This window comes from Amia ocellicauda, chromosome 13, assembly GCF_036373705.1.
Source record: "Amia ocellicauda isolate fAmiCal2 chromosome 13, fAmiCal2.hap1, whole genome shotgun sequence".
Classification (NCBI taxonomy): domain Eukaryota; kingdom Metazoa; phylum Chordata; class Actinopteri; order Amiiformes; family Amiidae; genus Amia; species Amia ocellicauda.
In genome coordinates, this window is record NC_089862.1 from 32,536,213 (window position 1) to 32,563,440 (window position 27,228).

Below are 27,228 nucleotides of genomic sequence, written 5' to 3' on the forward strand. Positions count from 1 at the left end.
AGCGATCAGTCTGTCCCTCTATGGACAGTGACTGGAGTCCATCGCTTGCCAAGACGCTGCATTTCAACAGGACAGGGACACAAGAAGCGTTTTCTACAGCTGACTTTATTGGAGAGTCCAGAATTTCATCCAAACGTAACTTTATTATAAAGGTTGCATATTGGAATGTGCTTTACACACGCCCCTCCAAGCGAGACGCCACGCAGAGACCCCCGCACAGAGCACTGCGTCCCAGAGTCTCGGCTTGTTACAAAAGGGCCGCTCATGTTCATGGAGAGCAAGTGTGTGTTTTTACTGAAGATAGGTTATACACAAGTATTACCTGAGTTGCATACAAAACATTGTTATTATTAATATGAATTTAGTATCACGCCCTTAATAAAATATATTTATATGCACTTAAGTACCTCAGTAAGGCAGTGTGGAGAAGAAGACGAATACAAGCAGAAGCTCTTTTTAAATTCTGCTCTTCAGCACAAACATGGCTCGTCTGATGACACGGCATCCCTTACGGGACTCCACCCACAGTAGGACGTGTTCACATGAAGCCGCTCGGACACGTGGAGTCTGACGGGCCATTACTCTTCCACTACGCTAAGGAATGATTACATTTTATAATGTCAAGTATACACAACGCAAATCAATTAACAGAAACCATTAAAACGAAAGAAACTAACACAGAAATAAGTAGAAACTAAACTGTTAACGAGAGAGACGTTCTGCTTGCTTTTTTTTTTTACATACGTGTGCATGTCGTTGCTTGTTTTAGTTTAGTTTTGTTTTGAAAGTAAAGAAACACAAACGCACAAAACTGATAAAATGAAAAAATGCCACAATAGGGAATGTGTGGGAGGGGTCAGTGGCTGCCTGGGGTCGCTTTAAACGGGAGATAACATCCGCAGACCGGGCTTCTCGGCCAGCTTCCATTCCAGCTGCAGGGGTCAGTACACCGACCCAACCACAATCAAGACATTAAACACAGATTCGAGTTCTTCTACACTGTGGCCAAAGACACCCTTCTGATCCGAGGAGGCACCGGCGCAGAGGACCAGTGAAGCGTGCGGCTGACGAGTTTAACCGCATCTACGGGGCGCCGGGCCGGGTGGGAACAGGAGCCAGGAGACGGACGGGCAGCCCTGTCCCGCACACAGATGAGGGGAAGGCTGATCCGGATCCCCTGCCGGGGGCTCGGCACAATGTGACACAAATATACTAGAGCAAACACCGGCAGCCACGAACCACAACAAGACAAACAAACAAATACAAGTTTAGGGGGGGAAGAAAAGCTGAAATGGGCGGAGTTTGAGGGATTGTATAATAAGAGAAATTGAAATACCAAGACCGTTAATAAAGTGACCTGGAAATGCACGGACTGGAGGATTGGGTGTCTCTTCCCTTCAGCAGACAGACACACAGCTTAATCATTCAGAAATCGGCCTCGCATAACAACAATACCAATAAAAAGGTCGCTGTTGAGAGCTGTGGTTATGGGATAAGCGGCACATTCGGTTGACACTAGGATTAAGTCCTAGGGCTGACATCGGTGCTACTGTAAAATAATCCACTTCAAATAAAGACACGAATGAGAGACGAGCTGGTGGCGACCAAGGCACATCGGAGTCGAGATCCTGGGCGTGGGGTAGAAACGTGGCACCGGATCCTCAGCGGAGCAGGTCCGCCGTGCGGGACGAAGCCGGGGGAGAGGAGAGGAGAGGAGAGGAGAGGAGAGGAGGAGAGAAGCGCGGGTCTGAGCTGGAGGTCAGAGTCTGTGCGCTCAGGCGAGGTTAGGTGAGCAGTTGTCTGATCTCGCGGTGGACGTAGCACAGGAAGTCCATGTAGGACGCTCCGCCGTGGAGGCTCTTGTCTTCGACCAGGAACTGCCGGAAGACCATGTCCAGTTTCTCCTTCTGCTTGACGATGACGAGCTGCAGGGAGAGAGAGCAGGGCGTGAGAAACGGGTGAGCAGCCGAGCCTCCTGCTGGCCGTCAAACCCCAGGCTGTTGGCTTTATAGTCAAAGTCACAATATGACGCTCTTGATGTATAAAGACTTAATGTGTTCGCTACATGATTCAAAACAAAGCATGTCAGGATTTATAAAAGAAGCTGCGGCCTTCGTGGTATGCTTGTTTCCAGCCTAAAAAGTGAACCACAAAATGCCCTCTTCTTCAACGACCATGCTTAATTATTTTTTTGAGCGGCGGGGGAGTGAAAGAAGTCGTCAGATTGTATTAATGTGTCGAGTTCTTCACTAATGATGAGGATTTTGAGGGGCTCAGAGTCCGCACTAATTGAGAGAGCTCTGTACCTTCAGTGAGTGCCCCCTCTGCTGGGTGATGTGGTCGATGACCGAGCGCAGCTTCTTCGAGTGAGCGTTGTCCAGCTCTGGTAGCGAATTCTGCAAAAGGAAGTGAGATTCAGCACCGGGAGCCGCTGTCTGGACTGCGGCACATTCATTCAGACAGTCTCTTCTCTTCGGACCTCAGTGAGACGACCCCAACGCAGGCACAAGCCTTTTTAAATACCGTACTTCAGCACAAACGCAACCCTGTCATCTGTCCAGGCAGAGTTGAGTCTCGGAGACATCCTGCCACCAACCCCCAATCCCCACAGTGCCCCTCTGGACTCTTACCGCCTCCGTGCTGATGTGGGCGAAGGAGGGCACGTTGAAGACGCCCTGGATGAAGTCGGGGGGGCAGGCCTGGCCGAGCCACAGGAACAGCAGGCGCCCGTTCTCCAGCAGGAAGGCGCCGGTGTCGTTCAGCCGCTCCTCGGAGCAGCGGACCGCGGGGGGCAGCGCGGCGCCGGTCGCCTCCAGGTTGTGCTGGCGACACGAGACGGACAGTGAAGGACACAAATAAACGGGAGTAAAGGGAGTGATCATCCCAGCCAACATACAGGAAGTCTCTCTCAATACATTTCAGATATCTGTAAAATGAGATCTCAGATTCTTCCAGAGATATCTGTAAATGATTTAAAGATATCTTAAATATGTAAAGATATCTTGACATGCAATTGAAGATTTGCATGGTCTGCATGGTCTGCGTGGGACGGGGGGCCGCACTCACCAGGGGCATGAGCCGGGGGTAGAAGTAGACCTGGGAGTCGGCCACGTCCATGGACAGCACCAGCTGCCTGTGGAAGGCCCGGTCATCGATGGGGACGTCGGGGCTGCCCACCAGCGCGCAGCTCTTCATCAGGGCGTTCATGTAGACGGGGAAGACCTTCATGGCGTCCGGCAGGATGAGCTGGGGGGGGCAGGAATGGAGTCAGGGATGCTGAAGACCAGGTGGAGATATCACTGGACAACAGCAGCGGACGCAACTCAAATTCATTTTTTTGGTTGTTGTTGGTGTGTTTCTAAATATGTTACACATTTGAACTCCACTGGGGAACATTAAACTGTACTAAAGCAGCCCAAAGAGAGATCAAGACATAAGTGAAGCATTTTCTCTCCTCTTAAACTCAATAAAGGTCACAGACAGACTGCATTCCTGTCCCCTGATATCCCCACGTGGGACAGAGCGGATCGGCACCGAACCTGTCGAAACCTCCCTTCTCTCTCTTGCTGTGACACGGGCCTCCTGCTCTTCTGCCCTGTCTGTCTGCCTGAACCAACCTTCAGGTAAAATAACTCTCTGAGGATCCAGGAATCCACGCTGCTCTGAGCTGAACTACCCCGACTCCTACACTCCACCTCCCACTGCGGGACCTAGCGAGAGAGGGAACCGTTCAGTCTGGGCCGCTCCGACCCCGTGTGGCTCTTTTTAATGTATTTTGTATCCGCGACTCGGCCAGTCCTGCCGCGCCTCGTGCCTCAGCGCTACGTAAGGACACGGCGGCTCCGGGAATCTGGCTTTAATAAGGCCGGCCGGCAGCAGATTGAAAACATGTGAACGTTCTTTAGAGAAGGACTGGAAAGGACTGTGAGCCTCATTAACTGCACATGACATCTACACACTGTAATTAGTGCCTAATGTTTGAGTATCTGACTCATCACAGGCACTGCAGGAGGGCCCTCCACCCAGGCCGAAGAGCAGACTATATGTAATAAAGCAGGACTACTCTTCTACTAAAGGCTGTGTCCTGAGTTCATTAAATCTAAACCTAAAATAAATTAATTTGCACACATCCTTCTCTAGTGGACGATATTCTCCTACCAGTAGTTTTTCTGAACATCAAGAGACGGACAGGCCTCGCCTCCTTCACATGGTGCTGCTCGGGTCTCAAACCCAAGATTCGCTTTGAGACGAGTGATGCCATTTTCACATTCCAGACCGGAGAGGCCCGAGGAGCGTCTCTCTCTCTCTCTCTCTCTCTCTCTCTCTCTCTCTGTGTCTCAGTCTCTCCCGCTCACCTGACTGGCTGCCGATGGGCTGGCGCAACATTTCCTGTAACAGGCCAGCATGTGGGCGGTCTGGCTGACCAGGATGTCTCGCACCGTCTTCAGCGGCTGGTTCAGGATGGCCCGGTACGCTAGGGACAGGGCAGGGATGGAGGGAGGATGTTACACACGTGTGAGAATACTCTGCCGGGTCATGCGTGTACAGCACTGGACTCACTAGCCCCAGAATCAGAGACCCCGGAAACGGGACACAGTGTGCATGCAATCAGAGCTATCCACAGTGGGGGACACACTACAATAAGGGCCACAAATTCCTCATGGATGAACGTGTGAAATCTGCATGTCCTCTGAGCTCTGATGTCGAGCAGGGCCAGGGGTCAGGGGTCAGGGGTCAGAGATTGCACTGCCGGCTGAGATTACCTGATTTGGCGAAGAAGTTGACGAGGGCGTCCGTCTCGCAGCTCTTGTACAAGTCGGCCAGCTGGGAGCTGCAGCCCAGGCTCAGGTTGTGGACGCGCAGGCGCCGCTCCCCCCCCACGGTGGTGTAGAGTAACGCACACTGAAACACACAACAGCGAGTTATACGATACATATTTAAATGTTAGAGACATTAATATATTTATAAAAATGTCAGTAACAGTACACGATAATTTTTATTGCCCCAGCGTTCCCCAGAGTGCCAACACCGCGGTGCTGTGCCGCATCGGTGCCGCACCTGTATCAAGGCCCCGTTGTCTTCGCTGAGCGTGTCGTCGTGCTTGAACTCCACTGTCACGGCCTTGTCGCAGTCCACCGCAGCCATCTCCACGTCCGTCGTGTTGCTCATGTAAACGGCACCGAAGAAGTCTGTGGCCCTGAAGCCTGTAGATCGTACAATTAATATTATTAACTTATTTGGCAGACCCTTATCCAAAGCAGAGCCACACCACAGCTCTAATCTTTCACAGCATCGTATCAGAGGGGTGCCAGATACTCAGTGTGCATCTCCTGTCCATTTCCCCCAGTAATGCATGTGTAAGTGCTGTCCCAGTGTTACTCTGGGTCACGTGTGTTTCCTGTGGCTATCTGTCCTGGGAGGGACCTGTCCACGCTCTGCAGGACGCCCCCAGACCGCGGCGCGCAGCCGAACCCTCACCTGTGCTCGTCCGGACACGCATGATGGCGTCGAATCCGATGGGCTTCTGCACGTCATTGCGGAGGTCGTTCAGGAAATGGTCCCCGTCCGCCTGGATCTGAAGGAGGGGAGACATTTCAGTACGTCCACAAGAGGGCAGTGCTGTCGCTAAGGCCGAGTTTACTACAGTTCAACCACGAGAGACACAAAAATAACCAAAACTGAATCCTTCCACTCCAATCCACAAGCACTGCTGTTCAATCACATGCAGTCCTGATGGCAGGACATGAACAGATGTGACTCCCTGTTAAAAGCTGTGGGGTCGAGCATCTTCACCTGGAAGTTGCTGTATTTGTACAGCGTCCCCCCGGTGTGCAGGGGGATGTCTCCCATCGTGGCCACATCCACAAACTGGTTGGGGAAGAGGAAGAGGTCCACACAGCAGCTGTTGGACACGCACTCCTTGGCCAGAGATTCATAAACACCTTTCTGAGGCTGGAACAGCGTCTGTGGAGCGCAAAGGGAGAGAAACACCGAGCTATTAAAAACGCTTCACCCAGATCAGTCCTTGAGAATGGTTCACTCGAAACCCCGTCATCAGCAGTAGCTTAGTGAGAGAGAGACGGACCCGGGGACACAGAGGGAAATTGGGCTTCAAGGCATTCAAGACAGAAAACAGGAGACACTTCTTCACACAGAGAGGCGTCACAATCTGAACAAAGTCCCCAGCGATGTGGCTGAAGAGACAATTTGGGAACATTCAAAAACAGACTGGATAGGATCCTTGATCACTTAGTTATTAATGGACACCAAACGAGCACGATGGGGCGAATGGCCTCCTCTCGATTGGACACTTTCTTATGTTCTTAAGTTTCTAATATTGACTAAAGTAATCGAATGGACAGGTTGCGAATGGAAACAACCCCCCGAATACCAGCTGACCTTCGTGCCCCTAACTTTAAACGCACCTTCTCCTTCTCCGTGTTCAGCAGCTTCCTGTCGTCCCGGTTCTTCAGCTTGCCGGGCGCTTCGGCGGTGGGCAGGGAGGAGTGGAAGATGAAGAGCTTCCCGCTGCATTCGGCAGCCTGTCGGGAGAGAGACACGCACCCTGGTTACACACAGCGACTCAGAGACCCAGTCCTGAGTATTCGCCTCCATCAGACACGTCCCGAGAGGAGGCTGGGTGTCCACGGATGTGTGTCTTTGGACAAAGAAGGGCGTTGTCTGTTGCCAACAATCAGGCAAGATCCACACAACGAATACCTGCTACTGTCTCTGTGGTGCCGGCTTAATGTGCTTTTTGAGATTATCAGTACGGCCACATGTTGCTTTTGGACTCCATACTCCTAGTGTCAAACTCAAATAAAACTCATACTACAACTTATATTAGATAATGTATTTGGGCTCATAATAGAAATCACGACTATGACATTTAAAAACCTTCCCCTTCAAAAGCCTGACAGAAACACGGCCTGGCGGATCGACCCCTGACCTTCAGAGCTTCCATGCCGGCCTGGATGACGGGGGCGAAGACCGTCTCGCTTTCGTTGGTTTCGGCAAACATTTCTGGGATCTGGTCCAACAGGCTGCGGAGACAGAGTGGAGATCAATCAATAACCGACCGCGATAAACACGAGACTCACACACGTGTCTGTGCGGGACACGGTTGCTCGTATCTCTACGGTTTCGCGGCCCGGGTTATCAGGCAGCAACAGCTGGTGCTGATGACAGTGGTGCTCGGGAGGCCGTATCCTAGCAAGCACCTAACACATAAAACACTTTAACCTCTAAGGAGACTGTATCGTGTGCCACCTTTCAAAAGGTATAAAAGCAGATACCATGTGTGGCTGGCACATTTATCAGCGGTTTTCTCACATCAATTAAGTTTTATTCTCTCTCTCTCTCTCTCTCTCTCTCTCCCTCTCTCTTCTCCTTCCCTGTGGGCTTGTGTAGAGATTGTTTACATTTAAATTATTCAAACAAATGGACAAAGACAAATAAATAAAGCAGGGAAGAAAAAGGAGCTATTTCCACACTAAGAAAGAAATGAGCCCATTGTCTGCGCCTCGTACTTGTGGATGACCGATCTGGACTCCTGGAAGTCGACGAGGAAGCCGTCCAGCAGCGGGACGAACATCTCTGTCACGTCCGACACCACCATCATCTGCGGCTGCGCCAGGCTGCTCTTCACGTTGTAGAAGTGCAGGATTTTGTGGTAGGTGACGAAGCCTACCCGGATCGCCGACCTCTCTGCGTTCTCTGCCCTGGAGAGAAACCAAACGAGACGCGGTTGATCCCTTCTCTCTCACGGAGCACAGAGTCAGCGTCCCATGATGGATTCATCACAGAGGATGTGTGTAGATTTAGATACAAAATACATATTTACTGGATGCTGTAACTGCATACCCTTCACATCCGATGTACAGTTTTTAAAGTTGATGGGTTACTCTACAGCAGTGGTTCTCAATCCTGGTCCTAGGAACACTGACCCTGCTGGTTTTTGTTCAAACTGAGCTCTCGATTAATTAATTGAACCCTTAATTGAAGTAATTGGATTACATTTGAATCTTTAAATTGTGTAACTGATAAAAAGTTGGTTCTTTAATAAGATAATTTCCTTATACAATTTAATACTTAACTTAAAACCCCTACTGTTCAAAATAATTAAAGGCTCTAGTTTAGGAAATGATTAGTTCAATTAGGAACGGTTGAAACAAAAACCAGAAGGGTCAGGGTCCCACCAGGACTGAGAACCGCTGCTCTAACCTGGGGTGTCAGACTCCAGTCCTGGGGGGCCGCAATGTCTGCTGGATTTTGTTCCAGCCCAGTGTTTGGCTCCTTAATTGGTCTAATTAAACAATTAACTGGATTAATTGAACACGTCTCTCCATACTCTGAAATGTTCTATGAGTTCAATGTTTTGAGTCATCAGCCAATTGTAAGGGATCAGCAATAAAAGTAACATATGAGAGTTTTAGATAAGCCCATCTCAGTAAATAATGACATCAATTAATAATTGGGATCAGGACTGGAGTCTGACAGCCCTGCTCTTGACAGACACTCTTGTGCGAGTAGTTCGGTACGAAAACTGTTGAACGCAACACAACTCTGGGAAATTTAAGAGTCACTCAAAGCAAATGTTTTTATATCCAATTGCCGATTATAAGACACAAAAGCAGCGGAGAACAACTTGCACAGTGATCCGGGTCACAGATCACAGACAGAATCTATCAGCTGTCATAGCATCGACTCCTCACAGGAGTAAGGACGAGGGGGGGGACAAACATCCTTCCACAGAGAGGCCAGACTCCTTTTCCCAGCTGAAAATGGGGGTTTAAAACTAAGGACAGAATGTCGAACGCACTGCGCTAATAAAACCCCGAACAAGTCGGGACATATGGTTTCAATTAATGCTCTCTTCATCCTGCGGGTCACGGGACCCTCCTGGCATCGATCACTGCTGCGGAGCCAAACCAAACACACCACAGTGGATACTCGTTCATTTGGAGAGCGAACTCTGCCTGGGCTTGTAAAACTAACTCTACTTCATAAACACAATCGGTACTTGGATTATACGACTCGCCAATTAACAGAGTTCGTCTTTTATGTGCGAGTCGGTGTGGCCTGAGTTCTGCCCCGATTGTGTAAACACATTAATGCGTGGGAATGTTTTTAAATGCACCCATTTCCAACGCCGGGTTTCAGATCCTAAATAAAAGCTTTTCACCACAAAAGTCAAACGTTTCAAAAGCAGGGAGAATCAACCAAGCAGGACTTAACCACGTCAGACCCACTCTAGTGCGCTGAACACAGTTTACCTTCTGAAATAGAGATGGGATTTTAATACAACAGAAGCGCATTGCTTACATACTGAATGTTTGAACAAAAGCATAACTAATATCTGTGTCTCTCCCTCTGTGGCTGTCTCTCTCCCCTTCCCTCTTTCCTGTCCTTCATCTCCAACAGAAAACACTGTTATGATTACTTTTCCCGTACTTTCGATTGCCCTGACAGAGGATTGTGTAGTGAATGGTGTGTAGCTCCCAGTGTAACACAAAGACTCAACAAAAAATACCTTTTTCAGCCGTTACCTCGCAGTAACTTGTGGCAGAGAAAGCAAGGGCGGCAAATGTGTTTTTTATCAGCTGACCCACCATGAAACGAAGCATCGCTGAAGTAAAACAAACCCCTTTCATCTAAAGCTTAATATTTAGTGGAACAGAGCTATAAAACTGCCTTTGTGATGATATCACCTGCCTCACTAATACTTTTATAGCCCAGCCTGCCCAAGGTATCCCGGTGGCCTACAGCAGCTTCAGAGCAACACTACCTCAGTACCGCTCTCACAGGCTGATATATAAGCAGGGGATCAAAATAATATGATAATAATATGAATTATGACAATGCACGCCACATTTTTCATCTGTGTGGATCGCTGCAGGGGGTTGACTTCACTGCACAGTTACTCAAACCCCTCCCCGGCACAAACCAGGCGTCTAGGGAGAAACACCGTCGGGACCGCAGCCCTGGACGTGCCTGTGGTCCTCCTGGCCCCGGGCCTGTAGGCACAGGAATGCATGAGTTTTAATTGCGAGGAATTAGGGCTGCAGTTCGATTGTTCCGGCCCGTGTCTGTATAAGGCAACGCTATCTCCCGGAGAAGGGGAGTTTTGGTGATGTCATCTAGAAACAGCTGTTTGATGAGTTCCAATGCAGTTTATACACACAATCTCTCTCTCACACACACACACACACACACAGACACACTACACACACTCCCTCTCACACACACACTCTCTCTCACACATACACACTCGCACGCATCACAATCTCACACACATGTATGCACACATGTATGCACACACGCACTCACACGCTCACAAGCACACACACACTGACACACACTCTCAAATGCATTCACACCCTCACAATCACACACACCCCCCCCACACATGCACACCGACACACATACTAACACACACCCACTCACAGACACACATCTACACCCACACAGAGACACACACTCACTCAATCAAAAGACATTTCATAGCTCCAGGGTTTTAATTTAAACAGTTTGCATTCCTCCAGGCTTTAGCCCTAAACATTAGCGATTCGGCACTAAGCTCCTTCCTTGGATCAACTTCAGAAGCGCAGAGAGACTGATGTCAGTAAACTGAGCGTCGTCTTTTCAGAGACTTAGACAGAAATTAGCCAGAGCAGTGATCGCACAATCCCCTGCGAGAGCCTCAGATCTCCGGGCTGCGTTCAACATCCTACAGACCTGGCCAATCTCACCGTAGCCACGTCAGGGAGACGTACCATTAAACACATCTCACAGGCAGTTAGAGAGCAGCTCAAGCTCTAGATCGTTAACGTCCCACACTTACTGAAGACCTGGGATTGTGAGGGAGCAGCGTTACAGCACAGCAACGGTATTCCCCAGCACGTCGCTCTCTCCCTACGCAGGCGCGGTCCTCACCTGGGAAGCGCGTCCAGCAGCGTGCGCAGCTCCTCGCACACCAGCCTCACCACCCCACTCTTCACGTTGCCGTACGACACGTCAATCATGAAGATGAAGGCCGGAGGATTCGGCGTCTTGTTGTTCTTGGCAGAAGAGATGAAAGACAGAACATCAAGATCAAGGTCCTCTCTCAAACGAAGGAGAGACGTGTCGCCGTCTTTCTCTCCATCAGCGCAGAACGGTGTAACCAGATTCAGCACATAAACCCGTTAGGCCAATTAGTCATTTATAGTCTAATTCACTTTGCAGAGCAATTGAATACAGAGAGGATTTCCATTTTGCACAGAATCTTGACTGTTTTCAAACATATTTACAGTAAAAACTTAAAACAGCTGAGACACTGGGCCACTGTGAGAAAACTTCAGTGTCATTATCGGCTCATCAACCCTTTGTAACAACAGAAATAAACCACCAACAGGATGAACCAACACAAACCCACGAGCAGTTGCCTGTGAAGTCAGTTGAATTCCTGAAAGACTGGTGTGCCACTTCTTTGTGTTTATTTTCCTCATTGGGGAACAAACTGGTGGTCGACTAAGCGTGACAATAAATGTTTCATGAACATGACCCAAAAAATGACACACAAGACTATTTCCCTTTACCAATTTGTTGAGCTATAAGTTTGACTGTGTTGCTGGTTGTGTAGTCGGCACACAATGAGGTGACGCAGACTTCCTTTCAGGTCTGAAGCCAACAGGGATATTGCTGTAGCCAATATTGTATTTGGCGGCTGACAAAAGCCATGTGTAACCACAGCCAAGCAGCCGTACACAGATATCGCTCACAGACAACAGTAGATAAGAATTTCTGTTCGTCGCCAGATTGTTGAAAATAAATGAATAAATAAAATAAAAGACAACAAAACAAGATGAATATGTTTAACAGTGAACATCTTTAACTGTTTTCACAGTAACGTGACACGAGCTCTCCGCTACACAAAAGGCCTTTTCAGTAATGTTTAAAAACTGATTCGTAAACATGAATAAACAAACTGGAGATGACGTTTGGCCGGAGGACTGAAAGAGAGCGTCACGCCTTCGCATAAAACGCCAAGAAAAGCATCAACAACAAAAAACTGTGTCACTCTGAAACCCAGCAAAGCAAACAAGCTCTTTACACAGCTGAAGTGTATGTATTTCTCCCCTTTACTAGCTTTCTATAGAACAAAAAAGACTAGAAAAGCTTAGTAATGCGATGATAAACGCACACTCGATCCTGCAATTTAATCTGCCTCGGCTGGAAAGAAAAATGCAGCAATTCTGCCAAGTTTACACATCCTACGGCTCAGGAGGGCACTGTGACCTTCAAGGAGAACAGACTCTCTTCCCGGCATCAGACGGGTTTGAAAATCCTTCTTTCGGAGAGGAGTCTCTCTCATTCTGTAACTCAGACTGCCGAAACGCGGAAATGACGCCACTTTGAGACATTCGGGGGAGAAAATCACAGATCATCCGGCTTCCTGCCAGGGCTGACGCCATCGGTTCGGCCCCCGCGCCGACTCACACGGACCACAACTCACCTTGCAGTAGTCCAGCGTGGCGACGAACTCGTACGACCCCAGCGACAGCTCCGGCCGCTCGTAGAAGTCCACCCTCCTGCCGACGTGGTCCAGGTGTTGGAAGTAAAATGGCGGCACTGCAAGCAAACAGGAGGACAGTTGTCTGAGGGTGCCAGGATGACTGCTCCAGTTTCTCCAGGGCACAAGTTGATCCAAACTCTCCATTTGATTTCCACACTCAATACATTCATTTTATAAAATTAAGATCAACTATTTTAAAGGCAGGGCATGAAGCCAAATGCACAAGAATTCCCAGTCTCAATCCAGAATCGCTTATTCCTGTAAATCAGTTGATTTTAAAATCTGAAGTTATTTATCTGTTATTTTCAAAGTCCAAGGAACACACACTCACAGTGGGGACGTATTCCAGGAACATCTTTATTTATTTGTGAAACAATCAGGGACGTTACAAAATGAGCTGCCTGCTGTCAGACCAGACCGGTTCCCTCTCGCTCGACATACGCTAACGAGAGCTTTAAAGAGCTGAGCGGTGCCGAGCGGTGCCGAGCGGTGCCAAGCGGGCTCGGTGGGAGGCAGACGCTCCAGTAATTAGAGGAATGCGGTCTAATTAGAATTCAGGTTTCGCAATCGGAGGGAAAGAAAAGTATTATTTATTTGAGGGGTTGCTGCAGAGACGGATCTGGGCAGTGGTTTTGGAGAGTACACTGATCCCTGGGTCCTGTCGGTCGCCTGACCTTCATTCAGGCCACAACACCTGCCACCCAAAATCTTCCGGTCTAACTCCAGACACCCTAAGACCCAATCACATCAAACACCCGTACACAGGACCCTCCCTGTCTAGAGTTCTGGCTTAACACATGGGATTCAGAGCCACCTTTCCACTGACGAGCACTTTAGGAGCTGGAGGAGAGAGAGAGACCACTCACAGCTCCTCAATTAAGTAATCAGGGTAGCTCAATTAATTAATTAAGACCCAAGATAGCATATACCAGACACCCTACCCTTCATCTAACCGCCCAGCACCTAAACTTCACTGTAACTGAGGCCACAACACCCCCGGACCACCCAAACCACCCCCTTTCCCCTCCCTCCGGCACTGACCTTCGTTGACACAGCTGCAGAAGCTGCACTGGTAGCGCCGGCCACCGTCGATGAACTGCATGAAGGGACACATGTAGGCCTTGCAGCGGTTGCAGCGGAGGGGTCCGGTCTCCCCGTGGTTGACCAGGTGCAGCTGGCCCTGCGGGACACAGAGGCGGGTCAGATGGAGGACACGGCGCCGGACCATCAATCACGGCGACAGAGGCGGCTACACCACGGCAAGAACGGGTTTCTCACCCCTCACTTTGACTGACCATAGAGAAGAAAAACTGCAGAGGCGACCAGAAAATATCTGCCACTAAAATCTGTAACCTAAAATGTCACTATGAAATCCATAGAAGGGAAAAACACTGTTCAGGTCTGAGGGGGTTTTAAATGTTAACCACTAAACTGCATCCCTTTAAGACCGGGGCACAATGGATCCAACTCTTTCAGACCGCACTGAGACGCTACACGGCCCCCACTCCCACACAGGGGCACTTATTTTTAGCCCTGGTACTCTGTGCCAAATCCCCGCTGACAATGAGGATTCAAAATATACCGGCAAACACTCCCATGTGAATCTTTTTAATCCTGTTTGATTTACTGCAGTGTTACCATGTATAATCTGCAGTTTAACCTTTTTTAATGTCTTTTACTGTATTATAGGACTTGGTTTATTGTATCAATGTCCCTGTACGGTTCTGTGAAGCACCTTGAACCGTCTGAATGATGAAAAGTAAATCTTTATGATGAAATTTTGCAGTATCGTTATAATTATTATGCTCAGGCACATCATCCTGCCACACGTATCTCAGCGTGAACACAAGGACATAAGACGGTGTCCAACCGAGAGGAGGCCATTCGCCCATCGTGCTCTATTGGTGTCCATTAATAACTAAGTGATCCAAGGATCCTATCCAGTCTGTTTTTAAATGTTCCCAAATTGTCTCTTCAGCCACATCGCTGGGGAGTTTGTTCAGGGAGTTTGTTTGTTTTTCACAGTTGCGCCCGATCAGTCACTCGACCCTACTGAGGTACCAGCCCGCTTCAGAGAAGATGGTTCTGTAAGACGGGCCTGCGAGAGTTCTGGAGTCACGTCAATCTATCCTTGTTGAGGTTCTAGGCAGAACTCTCGGCACACACAGCCAGTGTTTACTTTCGGTTTTTAAATAAACAGACTTTGGTCATCCACTTATCAGTGTAATGAATGATTGTGTCCTTTCACTTTGTGAGACTGAACCCTAGGTGCAGTGCAGTTGTGTATCCGTGCGGTGCAGTGGGCTACGAGTGGCACGGTGGCACGGAGCCCGTCCTGCGACCCGTCGGAGTGAATGCGGCTGGAATCGGAGACGGCCTCGGTGAAAAGCCCCCACTAATGTGCTCGAGTGCTGACCTCGGTGGAGCTCCGGGGCGCGGTGTGTGGATTTCAATATAAGACATGCAATAAATCCGGCGCTTTTAGAATTCCCGTGGGACGCATCTGCAGAGTTTAGTGCGAGTTCAACTCCTATAGTAAAAATGGCCGTAATTATTAACATTATATATAATCGCATCCTGCTGGAGCGGCGAGCAGGCATCGCCACGATTACCAGACTCACGTGGACGGCTGGAGAGACACGCAGACCCGGCCTTCAGCACACGTGTACGTCTCAGTCCCAGGAGAGCTCCTTAACTGGACTAATGAGGTCTTTAATTAAAACCTTTCTTCTGCTGATTCGACATGTTAAAAAGTTACAGTGTCAAAAGGAAGTTAAGACTCAAAACCATTTAATTTCCACAGTCTAATTAACGTTGCGCCTCATTCAGTTCAGGTCAGCTTGAAAACAAAACGATGAAACCGACTTCATACAGGAGTGGAAAGTTCTCACGGCTTCGAACGTTTCTCCGCTTCGATCACTGGGGTGGAAATAAAGCCCTCGTTCTTTTCTGCTTTGAGTTTTTATTTTCAGAATGAGACTTTGGTCACCTTAAATCTGGCTCCTGTCGTATGCATAAACAGATTGTACAGTAGGGCCCCCCTCCATTAATACAGGCTGTAAAACAACATGCTAATCTCGTGTTTTAATTAAACCATGCCTATAGAGGCTATACGCTACTCTCTCCACTCTACAGGGGGTTCAATCTCTGGCCCACACACACACTTTCCTAAATTCCTCCTGCTGGTGAAACAGGGGTCATCAAACAAACAGAGATGCATGAGAAACACATTGTTAAATGCATGGATGGGGGGGTCTTTGTGTTGAAGATGTGCTCTCGGAAAGAAAGATCTGGCCTCACTGACCGGGGAAACACACCATGCCCCCCTGTCCCAATCATTTCATTTTGTTGATAAAAAGCATCAGATTTAATTCGTCAATACATATAGAGACTCCCTTGGCGTCCTCTTACCTCATTCCTCGGGATGGTGGCCAGTGGCTTTATGACGGCGGCCAGAGGGACCTGACACTGCTTGGCCAGCTCCGACGTGGTGGGGAACGAGTAGGTTGTGCAGCGCATGAAGCGAGGGCTGGCGTTCCCTGCAAACACACAGACAAGATCGTGAAACGGGGGCCGGCGTTGCCTGCAGACACACAGACAAGGTGTCTGAGAACTCGCAGGACGGCCACACACCCGTGACACTCAGACTTGGTAATTGGATCGTATAGAGAGACACGTGACAGAGGCAAAATGGCTGCGGGTCGTTTATAGGCCTCGAGATGTTTAAAAAGCAAAGGAAGGCAAAGAGGGAGGAGCTTAATTAGAAAACCCACCCAGCCCCTTTGCCAAAACCACAAAACAGAAATGTATTTGTAGTAAATAACAGTGCAGTTCAGGCTGAGTATCCAACAGGTACGCAGAACATAAATACTATAAAACACTGTATAATAAACAGGGCTGCGGTGTTTAAACATCTGGCAAAAGCATTTATTTATTTTTTTACAAGCAAATCTTTCCAACAATACTGGGTTTAATAGCGTAATGATTTAACTTCTGTTTACACTGAAGAAGGTAAGACATTCTCTTGACTGTTCTACTAAGGGTTTAGAAAACACTGCAGCCTTAGTAGTAGTAGTAGTAGTAGTAGTAGTAGTAGTAGTAGGTGGAGATAAATATGTATTGGGTTGCCCAAGCAGAATAACTAAAACAAAACCAAGAACAAACTCAAACCCTGTGAGAAGGTAACGAGAGACGGGGACGGTGGAGAGAGAGAGAGGAATCGCTGAAGAGTCTCTCGATCTATAATTGAGGACGGCTCAGTATCCGTGGACACTAGTATAAACGAAATCACACACACGTCAGCACAGGGGTGGTCCGGGAACTGGAGCCGGTCGACCTGCGCGAGATACGGCCGCCTGGCAGTGAAGCTTTGCTTACAGAGAGCAAGACCTTGAAACACACAGCCAGGAGTGTGCACTCTCCAGTACGGATTGGATCTCACACACACAGCACACACGCTTTAAAGATGAAATGCAACTGTGAGTCTGAAATAAAACTTCACAGACTCGTCTTCTGGCCTTCCTGGTTGTCAGATATAAGCCTGGGCACCTGATTCACACATCTAGACGTCTAGACATTTAGCTGACAGGGTTTCCACCCTGGAAATTGCATAGGCTTAACCGTTTCAGATTTGATTTTGTATAAGGATTGACTGTAATATTGAGCCATCCAACCAAACCAATTATTGCAGTTTGATACACCTGAACGCAGAAGAAGTGCTTACCTTGATCCTGAACCATGAAGTTGGTGGTCACCAGCGGTGGCACCTGTCCCTTGAGGTTTGTGATGTAGAGCTGTCCTTCCCTTTTGGATTTATCGTCCTCGATGACCTGTGTCTGCAGGGCAAGAAGAAAAAAAAAAAAAAATTAGCTACGGTCAGGCCATTAAGCGTGATCATCTGGTGAACTACCAGTGCTCTGAAACATGGTCACTAAATCCAAAAACTATAGAAAACTACGGACCACACAAAGGAGCAAGGAAAGAGATGTGCTTGGAGAAACGAGGGAGAGAAAAGTCATGGATCTGAGGACAAACAAAAATATGTGACATAACTGAAAGAGTGAAAATGGTGAAGGGCCCGAGACACATCTCAAGAACTAATCAGAGACGGACAAAGAAAGCCATCCAATGGATCCCAGGAGATGAAAACAGATCTAGAAGACGATCACATCAAGTTTGGTGAGATTAAATATAAACCTTGCAGGCGTGACGTGGAAGAGAAAATCTTCAGATCAAAACAAGAGCAAACATCTCAGGGAGGCCTTCATCCAGCAGTGGATCGATATGGGCCGATTGTGACACATCTATATAAAAGACACCCTCTGCTCGGACAACTGGATTAAACTCCGGAGAACCCTTTACAAAACAACAAGAAAAGAATGGAGAAAACTCTCAAAGGCACGCATGGTTTCCTGGCATAAGCAAGAGAATCCCAAACTAGTAGAGAAAGGGTCCCGGACGGGAAGCCCCTCTTAAACTGACACGCCTGCCCCCGGGACGGCTCTGTAGTTTCCCAAGGGACGTCTAATAAGTGGACTTCAGAGATGAATCCAGTAAAGAGAGAGAGAGAATGGAAACTCACGACGATGGCTGCTCAACAGGCCGGGCAAACAGGTCAGACCATAAACCAGGTTATAAAACAAGTCCACGAGAGCAAGAGTGGGGCCCGTTTTATTGTCTGCCGTTATAAACTGTACCACAGAAAAGAGAGTTCCGGATAGAAGAGCAATAGAAGTCTGTAGTGGTGAATTTATGAAACGCAATCTGCCAGTGGTCAAACGACAACATGGAAAACACTTCATTAGCTTTAAATGAGATGCAGAGCCATACGGAGATTAGTCATAGAAAGGCCGGGCTTCCTGAGATCTGGGCAACTGTGTCAGACAAGCTTTGAAGCTGTCGTCACTGCAGAGATCGCAGACTTGTTTTGGGTAGTGACAATATCGGTTGTTTGAGGGCACCATCTCTGTACCAGCAGAACGTAGACCATGAAGAGATACACTGCAATGGTCAGAGAGACTGAGGGACCTGAACCTTTTCACCCTGGAACAGAGGAGACTATGTGGGGACTTGATTCAAGTCTTCAAAGTCACGAAGGGCATCGACCACATCAAACCAGAGGAGCTTTTCCAGATCAGCAGGGACACACGCACCCGGGGACACAAATGGAAATTGGGCTTCAAGGCATTCAAGACAGAAAACAGGAGACACTTCTTCACACAGAGAGGCGTCACAATCTGAACAAACTCCCCAGCGATGTGGCTGAAGAGACAATTTGGGAACATTCAAAAACAGACTGGATAGGATCCTTGATCACTGAGTTATTAATGGACACCAAACGAGCACGATGGGGCGAATGGGCTCCTCTCGATTGGACACTGTCTTATGTTCTTATGTTCTAATGGCAGTAAAAGGAGTGAAGCAGAACATACAGCACTGGGGATGGAGTTGGGGTCGAGCTTCTTCTGCGGAGGACCGGCGAGTTGTGCGGTTCCTGCTGGAAAGGATCCAGGAAAACCCGTCTGGGCTGGTGCCATCTGCCCTCCAAAGGAACCTGCCGACAGCCACAGAAGAAAAACGGAAGAAAGTCAGACAGAATACAGTCGTGCGTCCAGTAGACTGGAGGAGGGTGCAGCTAAGCAACCTGTTTTATTTTGTACAGTATACAGAGAGAGAGAGAGATGAGCAAACGTCAGAAGGTAGTTTACTGATCTCTCTCGTCAGCCTGTGAAAGACCCTGGTCTCCTCATAGTGGTAAGGGTTTGCTGTGTCAGTGTTTTGTCATCAGGAGGAGCTGCTGTCCTTTACTCGTGACATCACTGCTGCCAACCAATGGAACACAAGCTCTGCATATTTGCCAGAAACCCCTGCAACTGGCAACAGACCCAGCTGGTCATCTTTTAGCGATACTGTAAAGGAGAAGGTGTCAAGTCACCTGTAAATGCAGATATACACTCACCTACAGGATTATTAGGAACACCATACTAATACTGTCTTTGACCCCCTTTCGCCTTCAGAACTGCCTTAATTATACGTGGCATTGATTCAACAAGGTGCTGAAAGCATTCTTTAGAAATGTTGGCCCATATTGATAGGATAGCATCTTGCAGTTGATGGAGATTTGTGGGATGCACATCCAGGGCACGAAGCTCCCGTTCCACCACATCCCAAAGATGCTCTATTGGGTTGAGATCTGGTGACTGTGGGGGCCAGTTTAGTACAGTGAACTCATTGTCATGTTCAAGAAACCAATTTGAAATGATTCGACCTTTGTGACATGGTGCATTATCCTGCTGGAAGTAGCCATCAGAGGATGGGTACATGGTGGTCATAAAGGGATGGACATGGTCAGAAACATTGCTCAGGTAGGCCGTGGCATTTAAACGTTGCCCAATTGGCAATAAGGGGCTAAAGTGTGCCAAGAAAACATCCCCCACACCATTACACCACCACCACCAGCCTGCACAGTGGTAACAAGGCATGATGGATCCATGTTCTCATTCTGTTTACGCTAAAAATTCTGACTCTACCATCTGAATGTCTCAACAGAAATCGAGACTCATCAGACCAGGGAACATTTTTCCAGTCTTCAACTGTCAAATTTTGGTGAGCTTGTGCAAATTGTAGCCTCTTTTTCCTATTTGTAGTGGAGATGAGTGGTCTTCTGCTGTTGTAGCCCATCCGCCTCAAGGTTGTACGTGTTGTGTCTTCACAAATGCTTTGCTGCATACCTCGGTTGTAACGAGTGGTTATTTCAGTCAAAGTTGCTCTTCTATCAGCTTGAATCAGTCGGCCCATTCTCCTCTGACCTCTAGCATCAACAAGGCATTTTCGCCCACAGGACTGCCGCATACTGGATGTTTTTCCCTTTTCACACCATTCTTTGTAAACCCTAGAAATGGTTGTGCGTGAAAATCCCAGTAACTGAGCAGATTGTGAAATACTCAGACCGGCCCGTCTGGCACCAACAACCATGCCACGCTCAAAATTGCTTAAATCACCTTTCTTTCCCATTCAGACATTCAGTTTGGAGTTCAGGAGATTGTCTTGACCAGGACCACACCCCTAAATGCATTGAAGCAACTGCCATGTGATTGGTTGGTTAGATAATTGCATTAATGAGAAATTGAGCAGGTGTTCCTAATAATCCTTTAGGTGAGTGTACATCGATCAGCCATAACATTATGACCACCTGCCTAATATTATGTAGGTCCCAAAACAGCCCTGACCCATCGAGGCATGGACTCCACTAGACCTCTGAAAGTGTGCTGTGGTATCTGGCACCAAGACATTAGCAGCAGATCCTTTAAGTCCTGTAAGTTGCGAGGTGGGGCCTCCATGGATCGGACTTGTTTGTCCAGCACATCCCACAGATGCTCGATTGGATTGAGATCTGAGGAATTTGGAGGCCAAGTCAACACCTTGAACCAGGCCACCTTCTTCCATTGCTCCGTGGTCCAGTTCTGATGTTCACATGCCCATTGTAGGTGCTTTCGGCAGTGGACAGGGGTCAGCATGGGCACCCTGACTGGTCTGCGGCTGCGCAACCCCATACGCAACAAACTGCGATGCACTGTGTGTTCTGACACCTTTCTATCAGAACCAGCATTCACTTTTTCAGCAATTTGAGCTACAGTAGCTCGTCTGTTGGATCGGACCACACGGGCCAGCCTTCGCTCCCCACGTGCATCAATGAGCCTTGGCCGCCCATGACCACGTCACCGGTTCACCTTTTCCTTCCTTGGACCACTTTTGATAGGTACTGACCACTGCAGACCGGGAACACCCCACAAGAGCTGCAGTTTTGGAGATGCTCTGACCCAGTCGTCTAGCCATCACAATCTGGCCCTTGTCAAAGTCGCTCAGATCCTTACGCTGCCCATTTTTCCTGCTTCTAACACATCAACTTTGAGGACAAAATGTTCACTTGCTGCCTAATATATCCCACCCACTGACAGGTGCCATGATAACGAGATTATCAGTGTTATTCACTTCACCTGTCAGTGGTCATAATGTTATGGCTGATCGGTGTATATCCGTATAATGGAAGATTTATATTGCAAAAATAAACACACTTTCACAAATGCAGAGCTCACAGAGCTGTCTGACACACAATGGCAGAGGGATGAGGTAGGAACACAAAAACAGGACACAAACTACTCTTTCAACCAGTGTTGGGGAGACATGTTTACCAGCATTACTGCAATTGAGCAGAGAGGGACCACCTGGTCCTGCTGAGCTACAGTGAGTTTTGCGCTTATATCCCAAACCTTAATGGAGCTTATTTAGTCACAATTACCATGTGCTCCAGACTGCCACTGACATCGAGTAACTCTGAACAACAAACAAGCAGGTCCTGGTATTGGCCAGTTTATCCAGCCCTAGTTTAAGGCATAGACACGTTCACAGATGTTCACCTTGTTGCGGTGGGAACCCGTGGGGACCTGGTGGTCCTGCTGGTGGCTGGAATCCCACACTTCCTGAGGGAGGAGGTGGTCCGGAGAAAGACATGCCGCCCATGGGAGGGGCTCCGGACATGCCGCCCATCGGAAGGGCTCCGGCCGGTAAGGAGGGTGGCCCCATCTGGGGGGACTGAGGGCCGAGTGGCATGGAGGTCCGGGACATGGCGTGCGGGGGGCCGGGCTGGAAACCCTGCGGGGCAGAAGATCCGGGAGGGGCCTGCATGGAGCCCGGGCCTAAGAAACAAACAAACCAACAAAAGCACGGTGAAGGAATCAAGTAGAGCTGTACAGACATCTTCTCAGTCTATTGACACGTTTGCTTTGATTGGTTTTCATTTCTTTGATGGTGCACCAGAAAGCTAAAACATTGCTTCCCAAAAATAATGACTAGACGTCATGTTTGTGTGCGTTTTTACGTGTTGCTGTAGTGCATCACCCAGATGAACACAATGCACAAAGACGCATGAAACTGTCTGACACTCTCTGTAGTCTGAAGACTTGCGTGGCACGCACCATATCCGCCAATCTGCATGGCGCTCATCTGGTGCGTCAGCTGTGACGTGGGGGCCGCGGCGCCTGGGTTCTGATAGGGGGGCTGGGGAGGCTGTCCGAACGGGGAAGAAGAGGAAGGAGCAGAAACCACTGGAGGAGGAAATCTGGAGGAGGAGGAGGACAGACAGAGACCAAAGACAACATCTGAGTCCCAGAAACAAAAAACAAAGCAATACTTTTTTCCTTTGAAGAGACAACCATCATAATTTTCAGAAGTGGGCCAGAGACGATGCACAACCCAGGCCTAGATATCACCTCCCTCGGTTTGGATGAGAAAGATGAGAATAAAAATATGCCTCACCTTTGGGTGTGCGCTCCGTTCTGCAGGTTATTGGGGCTGTACTGGTTGGGTCCTGGGGGAGGCATCCCTGAAGATGGAGGTCCAGTTGGTTTTAGCCCCCCTAAAGTAAAGGCAGTTTTCCATTAATAACCACAAGCGTATCTGACCTGCTATGCTATAGATCAATAAAAGTAACACAGTGTCATTTCGAAAAGGAAAGCATACATCTGAAACACAAAGCATTTAATTAGAAGAGCATTTTTAATACGTAGGTGGCTTGTTTGATTGCTTTTTCTTACATATACTTGTTTTAAATATTTTAAATCAGACCCTTGTTCTCAGCCTGGAGTGTGGACATCATACACTAAAAATAATCATAACAATAAGCACCTCTTATCGTAACAGGCCCCGGGCAGACAGGCCCCGGGCAGACAGGCCCCGGGCAGACAGGCCCCGGGCAGACAGGCCCCGGGCAGACAGGCCCCGGGCAGACAGGCCCCGGGCAGACAGGCCCCGGGCAGACAGGCCCCGGGCAGACAGGCCCCGGGCAGCTCACAGGAGAGAGCAGAGGAGCCACACATCGCTGGGCACCCACATACAAAACCAGCCCCGAGTGGAGGTTTTTCCTCACCTGGCTGTGGTGGAGGGAAGGACTGTGCCGGGCCGCCATAGTGTCCGTAGAGGGGCTGGGAAGCCGATGACCCGAAGCCGGACGGGTATCCTCCGATGCCTGGCTGGGCCTGGGAGTACGGGGGTGTTGCAACATAGCCCTGGTGACTCATTTCTGACTCTGTCTTCAGTGTCTTCTCATTCCAGTCGGTCGGCTTCTGGCAATCTGTGTGCAGAGAGACAAGAGGACACGCGTGCGCTTGGCGTTACCGTCACGTCTGCAGGTACACAGCTTGTGCTTTTAAAGACGGGCGTTTGGATGAGTGTGTTCCACCGCATAGGTGACCTTTAGGAACAGAGAGCTGGCACCAAACTGGATATCAGACAAAGGATCACAGTTCGCAAGAAAAGTAGGTCATCGCAAACTGAGGGCCACTAGCTGACCGTAAACTGTCGAGTTTTCACTTCTCTCTCTGCAGCGAAATGACAGGTAGTAGCTGCCTTTTATCATGAAAGCCCAGATCATGTAGCGTCTCGAGGAACCTTTGACACCGCCTGAAGAACGATAACATTTAGTCCCAGCTGTGAAAGAGGAGGCTCGGCACATTTCTCTTCCACATATAGTTGTGTATAAACCGTCCCCTAGCCCGGCACCTGATTATTTTAATGCCAGATCACTCCAAAGTACAGATGGCTGTAGATATTGCAGGCAAGCTTAACACCTGGGTGATGCACACTGATTGACACCATTACACAATGCCTTTCGCAAACATGCGATTTAAATCATGGCTATCTTATTACTTCTCACACACCCTGTCACGTGTGTTTTGCAAGAGCAGAGGTTTCTCTGAACGGTGGAGCTCGTTCAGACATGCTAGCTACAGCTTGCGAGAGTGAAACGCCCGCTGAACAGCTTCTCAGAGCGCCCAGACGCTGTGTGGGCAACAACAGCATCGGTGCCAAGTGAAATGGAGAGGCACAAAAACACAAATCAGACAGACACACAAGATAGAAAATGTTACTGGTAATAACAGGAAAAGTCTTCATCTGAATGCTACTGTGGGCTTAATTGTCAACGAAGGGGGGGCACATAAACAGACTAGAGGGACACAAGACCCACTCTGGAGACGGTGACAGCTTTGCTTATCCAATGTGCACATCCCTAAATCTCTCCCCGGTTCAGAAATGATCCCCCAACATTTCCTCCCCCCCCATACCGATGTTGCCCCCAAATGTCCCACTTGGGCCTAAAACCCCCAATCTGCCAGCGCTGCAGTGGGTGTGCGTCTCTACACCAACCTCAGTGATGACGTCCAGAGGAACCTCAAGGCCTTACAGTGACGTCACACCAACTCTAAAGTAACCAAGAAGTGACCAGGCTGTTGCACCACAATAGTAACAATTTGCGTCTCATAACAGAAACAAAAGCAGCAGATACATATTGAACTGAGCAGCAAGCTGACACCACACACATGGTGTTACAAACTAGACTCAAGAGCACTTAGTAACTAACATTTCTAAATAAACAAACACAAAAATAAACAGAACTTGTAAGGGAATGACAGCAATCGCATCCAGCCCCGCACTGGAAACACAGGGGAGCCTCTCCGACTCGCGTTATTATTCATAATTTTACTGCAGACCTGCAAATGCGCCGACAGTTTCCACAGCCGGGCCAAGAGACCGCAACGCCGCGCCACGGATGCCGGGCTACCTTTGACACTTGCCACGTCAAACGGGCAGCGCCACCCGTCAAAGAGCAAAGGAGCAATAAAGTCAATTACAGTCCTCGGCCCCGGAGACCAGGCACCCACGCAGACCCCATCCCGGCGAGCAGACACGCAGACCAGGGTGCCAGGCGAGCATTTACAATGAAACCCCCTGCACCCGCGCAGTGCAACGCAGTAACAGATTAGCACCCACATCACCATACAGCGGCTCTGCGCTTTCCTTGCTTTTTATTCTCCATCCCGCGTTATTGGCAGCGGGTCCGAGAGAGACAGTGCGCTGTAAGAGGTATTAATAAAGACAATTAGACGCGTATAGAGGTTTACCTGCTGATCTCAGTCCGGGCGCGTTTCTATGAGTCTCCGTGCGGCGAAGTGCCACGTCAAACTCGCCGGCTCGCCGTGGCCACTGCGCAGGCGCGGGGCAGGGGGATTCCTCGAACACGTCAGCGTTTACACGCAGCCCGGGTTCCTGCGGCGCAGACGTCCGCACAGCTGCAGCGTCCGTGAGCTCCCATTGGCGGAGCCGCGGAGATCTGCGCAGAACTGCAGACACATGCGCAACGCGACCGAAGCTTGCTGGCAAACGGTTGCAGATGCGTGATGCCAGAAGTAACGGTCTGCTGAGATGCAGCTGTGGTGGCTAAACTCTTCAGCTTTTACTAGTACTACCAATAATAATAATCATATGTTCCTCATCTACTCAACAATTGAATGGCGTAGTTAAAAATGACTCAGTTACCTCAGGTGTGTCTGTGTCTTTGAGACAGAGAGAGTGTCTTATACAAATTATTATTGTAACAACAACAACATTTGTTTCTGTTGTATTAGGAATATGATTATTGTTCACAGTTATAATAATAATAATAATAATGTGTATGTACGTCTATCTGTCCAGCTACCAGTTATATCAGAATCAGTGGCTTCTGTACTTTTCAACTCAATACCCATGAAAGAGTGTACGGGTCACACCCAGACATGGCGGGTCTGTCTGCCAGGCTGAAGGATCTTATCTGTACCATAAGATCAGAGCAAAAGCCTGCAAAAGAGAGAGAGACTTTACTTTGACTTTTTAACCTCCCTTTTATATCAAAAATCTTCAATCGCTTACATAATTCTTCAATAACCATATCCAATATATAAAAAACTGATCTCACTGCCCAGTTCTTACCTGTCCAAAAAGACAATTAATCACGCTCACTTTGGCCTGTTTAACAGAGAATATCCTTTACCAAAAATAAACAACTCTTATTCTTATTCCAGGTCTGAAGGGAACGTCCTACTGAGAGACTGAGGACCTGAACCTTTTCACCCTGGAACAGAGGAGACTACGTGGGGACTTGATCCAAGTCTTCAAAATCATGAAAGGCATCGACCACATCAAACCAGAGGAGCTTTTCCAGATCAGCAGGGACACACGCACCCGGGGACACAAATGGAAATTGGGCTTCAAGGCATTCAAGACAGAAAACAGGAGACACTTCTTCACACAGAGAGGCATCACAATCTGAACAAACTCCCCAGCGATGTGGCTGAAGAGACAATTTGGGAACATTCACAAACAGACTGGATAGGATCCTTGATCACTTAGTTATTAATGGACACCAAACGAGCACGATGGGGCGAATGGCCTCCTCTCGATTGAAGTGTGGAGCCCAGAACTGTCCACAGTATCCAGATGAGCTCTAACTAGTGCATTGTACAGTCTGAACATCACTGCCCTTGTTCTCAATTCTGCACTTTTGACAATATACACTAACATTGTGTTTGCCTTTTTTATTGCTTCCCCACATTGTTTGAATGGGGATTTCATGAATCAATACTGTAGAAGAGTTTAGTTATGACTCTAAACACCATCACATATCCCTACAATACCTGCTACTATACTAGTTACTTACTAACCTGCTAACTGTAACAGCCTAGTACTGATGCATACTGTGAACGCCTACTTCTACCACTACTACCATGCAATGTTGTTAGTATTAATCCCAGACCGTGTCCACTAAGACCAGCGCAGCTGCTGGTTATAGGCGGCCGGGCGGG

General features: G+C 48.5%; 1 protein-coding gene across 2 annotated transcripts; it reads right to left on the reverse strand.

Annotated features, from left to right (window-relative positions):
* Nucleotides 1-87: 87 nt before the first annotated feature.
* On the reverse strand, nt 88-25,583 carry sec24d (SEC24 homolog D, COPII coat complex component). 2 transcript variants are annotated; one of them, XM_066720637.1, is made up of 23 exons: nt 25,513-25,583; nt 23,481-23,684; nt 22,871-22,970; nt 22,531-22,673; nt 21,973-22,251; nt 18,988-19,109; nt 17,280-17,391; nt 15,968-16,095; nt 13,598-13,736; nt 12,497-12,612; nt 10,936-11,060; nt 7,530-7,721; nt 6,950-7,043; nt 6,426-6,542; nt 5,794-5,964; nt 5,479-5,575; nt 5,059-5,204; nt 4,764-4,902; nt 4,356-4,474; nt 3,067-3,246; nt 2,631-2,822; nt 2,307-2,396; nt 88-1,925 (listed from the first exon to the last, which is right to left on the reverse strand). In XM_066720637.1, exons 2-23 carry the CDS (start codon nt 23,629-23,631, stop codon nt 1,785-1,787), a joined length of 3,093 nt encoding a protein of 1,030 aa, XP_066576734.1. In that variant the 5' UTR covers nt 23,632-23,684; nt 25,513-25,583; the 3' UTR covers nt 88-1,784. The 2 variants fall into 2 exon arrangements, with proteins under 2 accessions (XP_066576734.1, XP_066576735.1); XM_066720638.1 differs by lacking the exon at nt 25,513-25,583 and adding an exon at nt 25,102-25,164.
* Between the last annotated feature and the right edge of the window lie 1,645 nt (nt 25,584-27,228).

Coding starts and splice junctions, on each gene's coding strand:
- sec24d (XM_066720637.1), bottom strand. CDS start 23,631: ATGAGTCACCAGGGCTATGTTGCAACACCCCCGTACTCCCAGGCCCAG. Junction 6,543..6,949: donor CCGGCATGGAAGCTCTGAAG/GTCAGGGGTCGA, acceptor CTCTCCCGACAG/GCTGCCGAATGCAGCGGGAA. Junction 4,475..4,763: donor CAACTTCTTCGCCAAATCAG/GTAATCTCAGCC, acceptor CCCTGTCCCTAG/CGTACCGGGCCATCCTGAAC.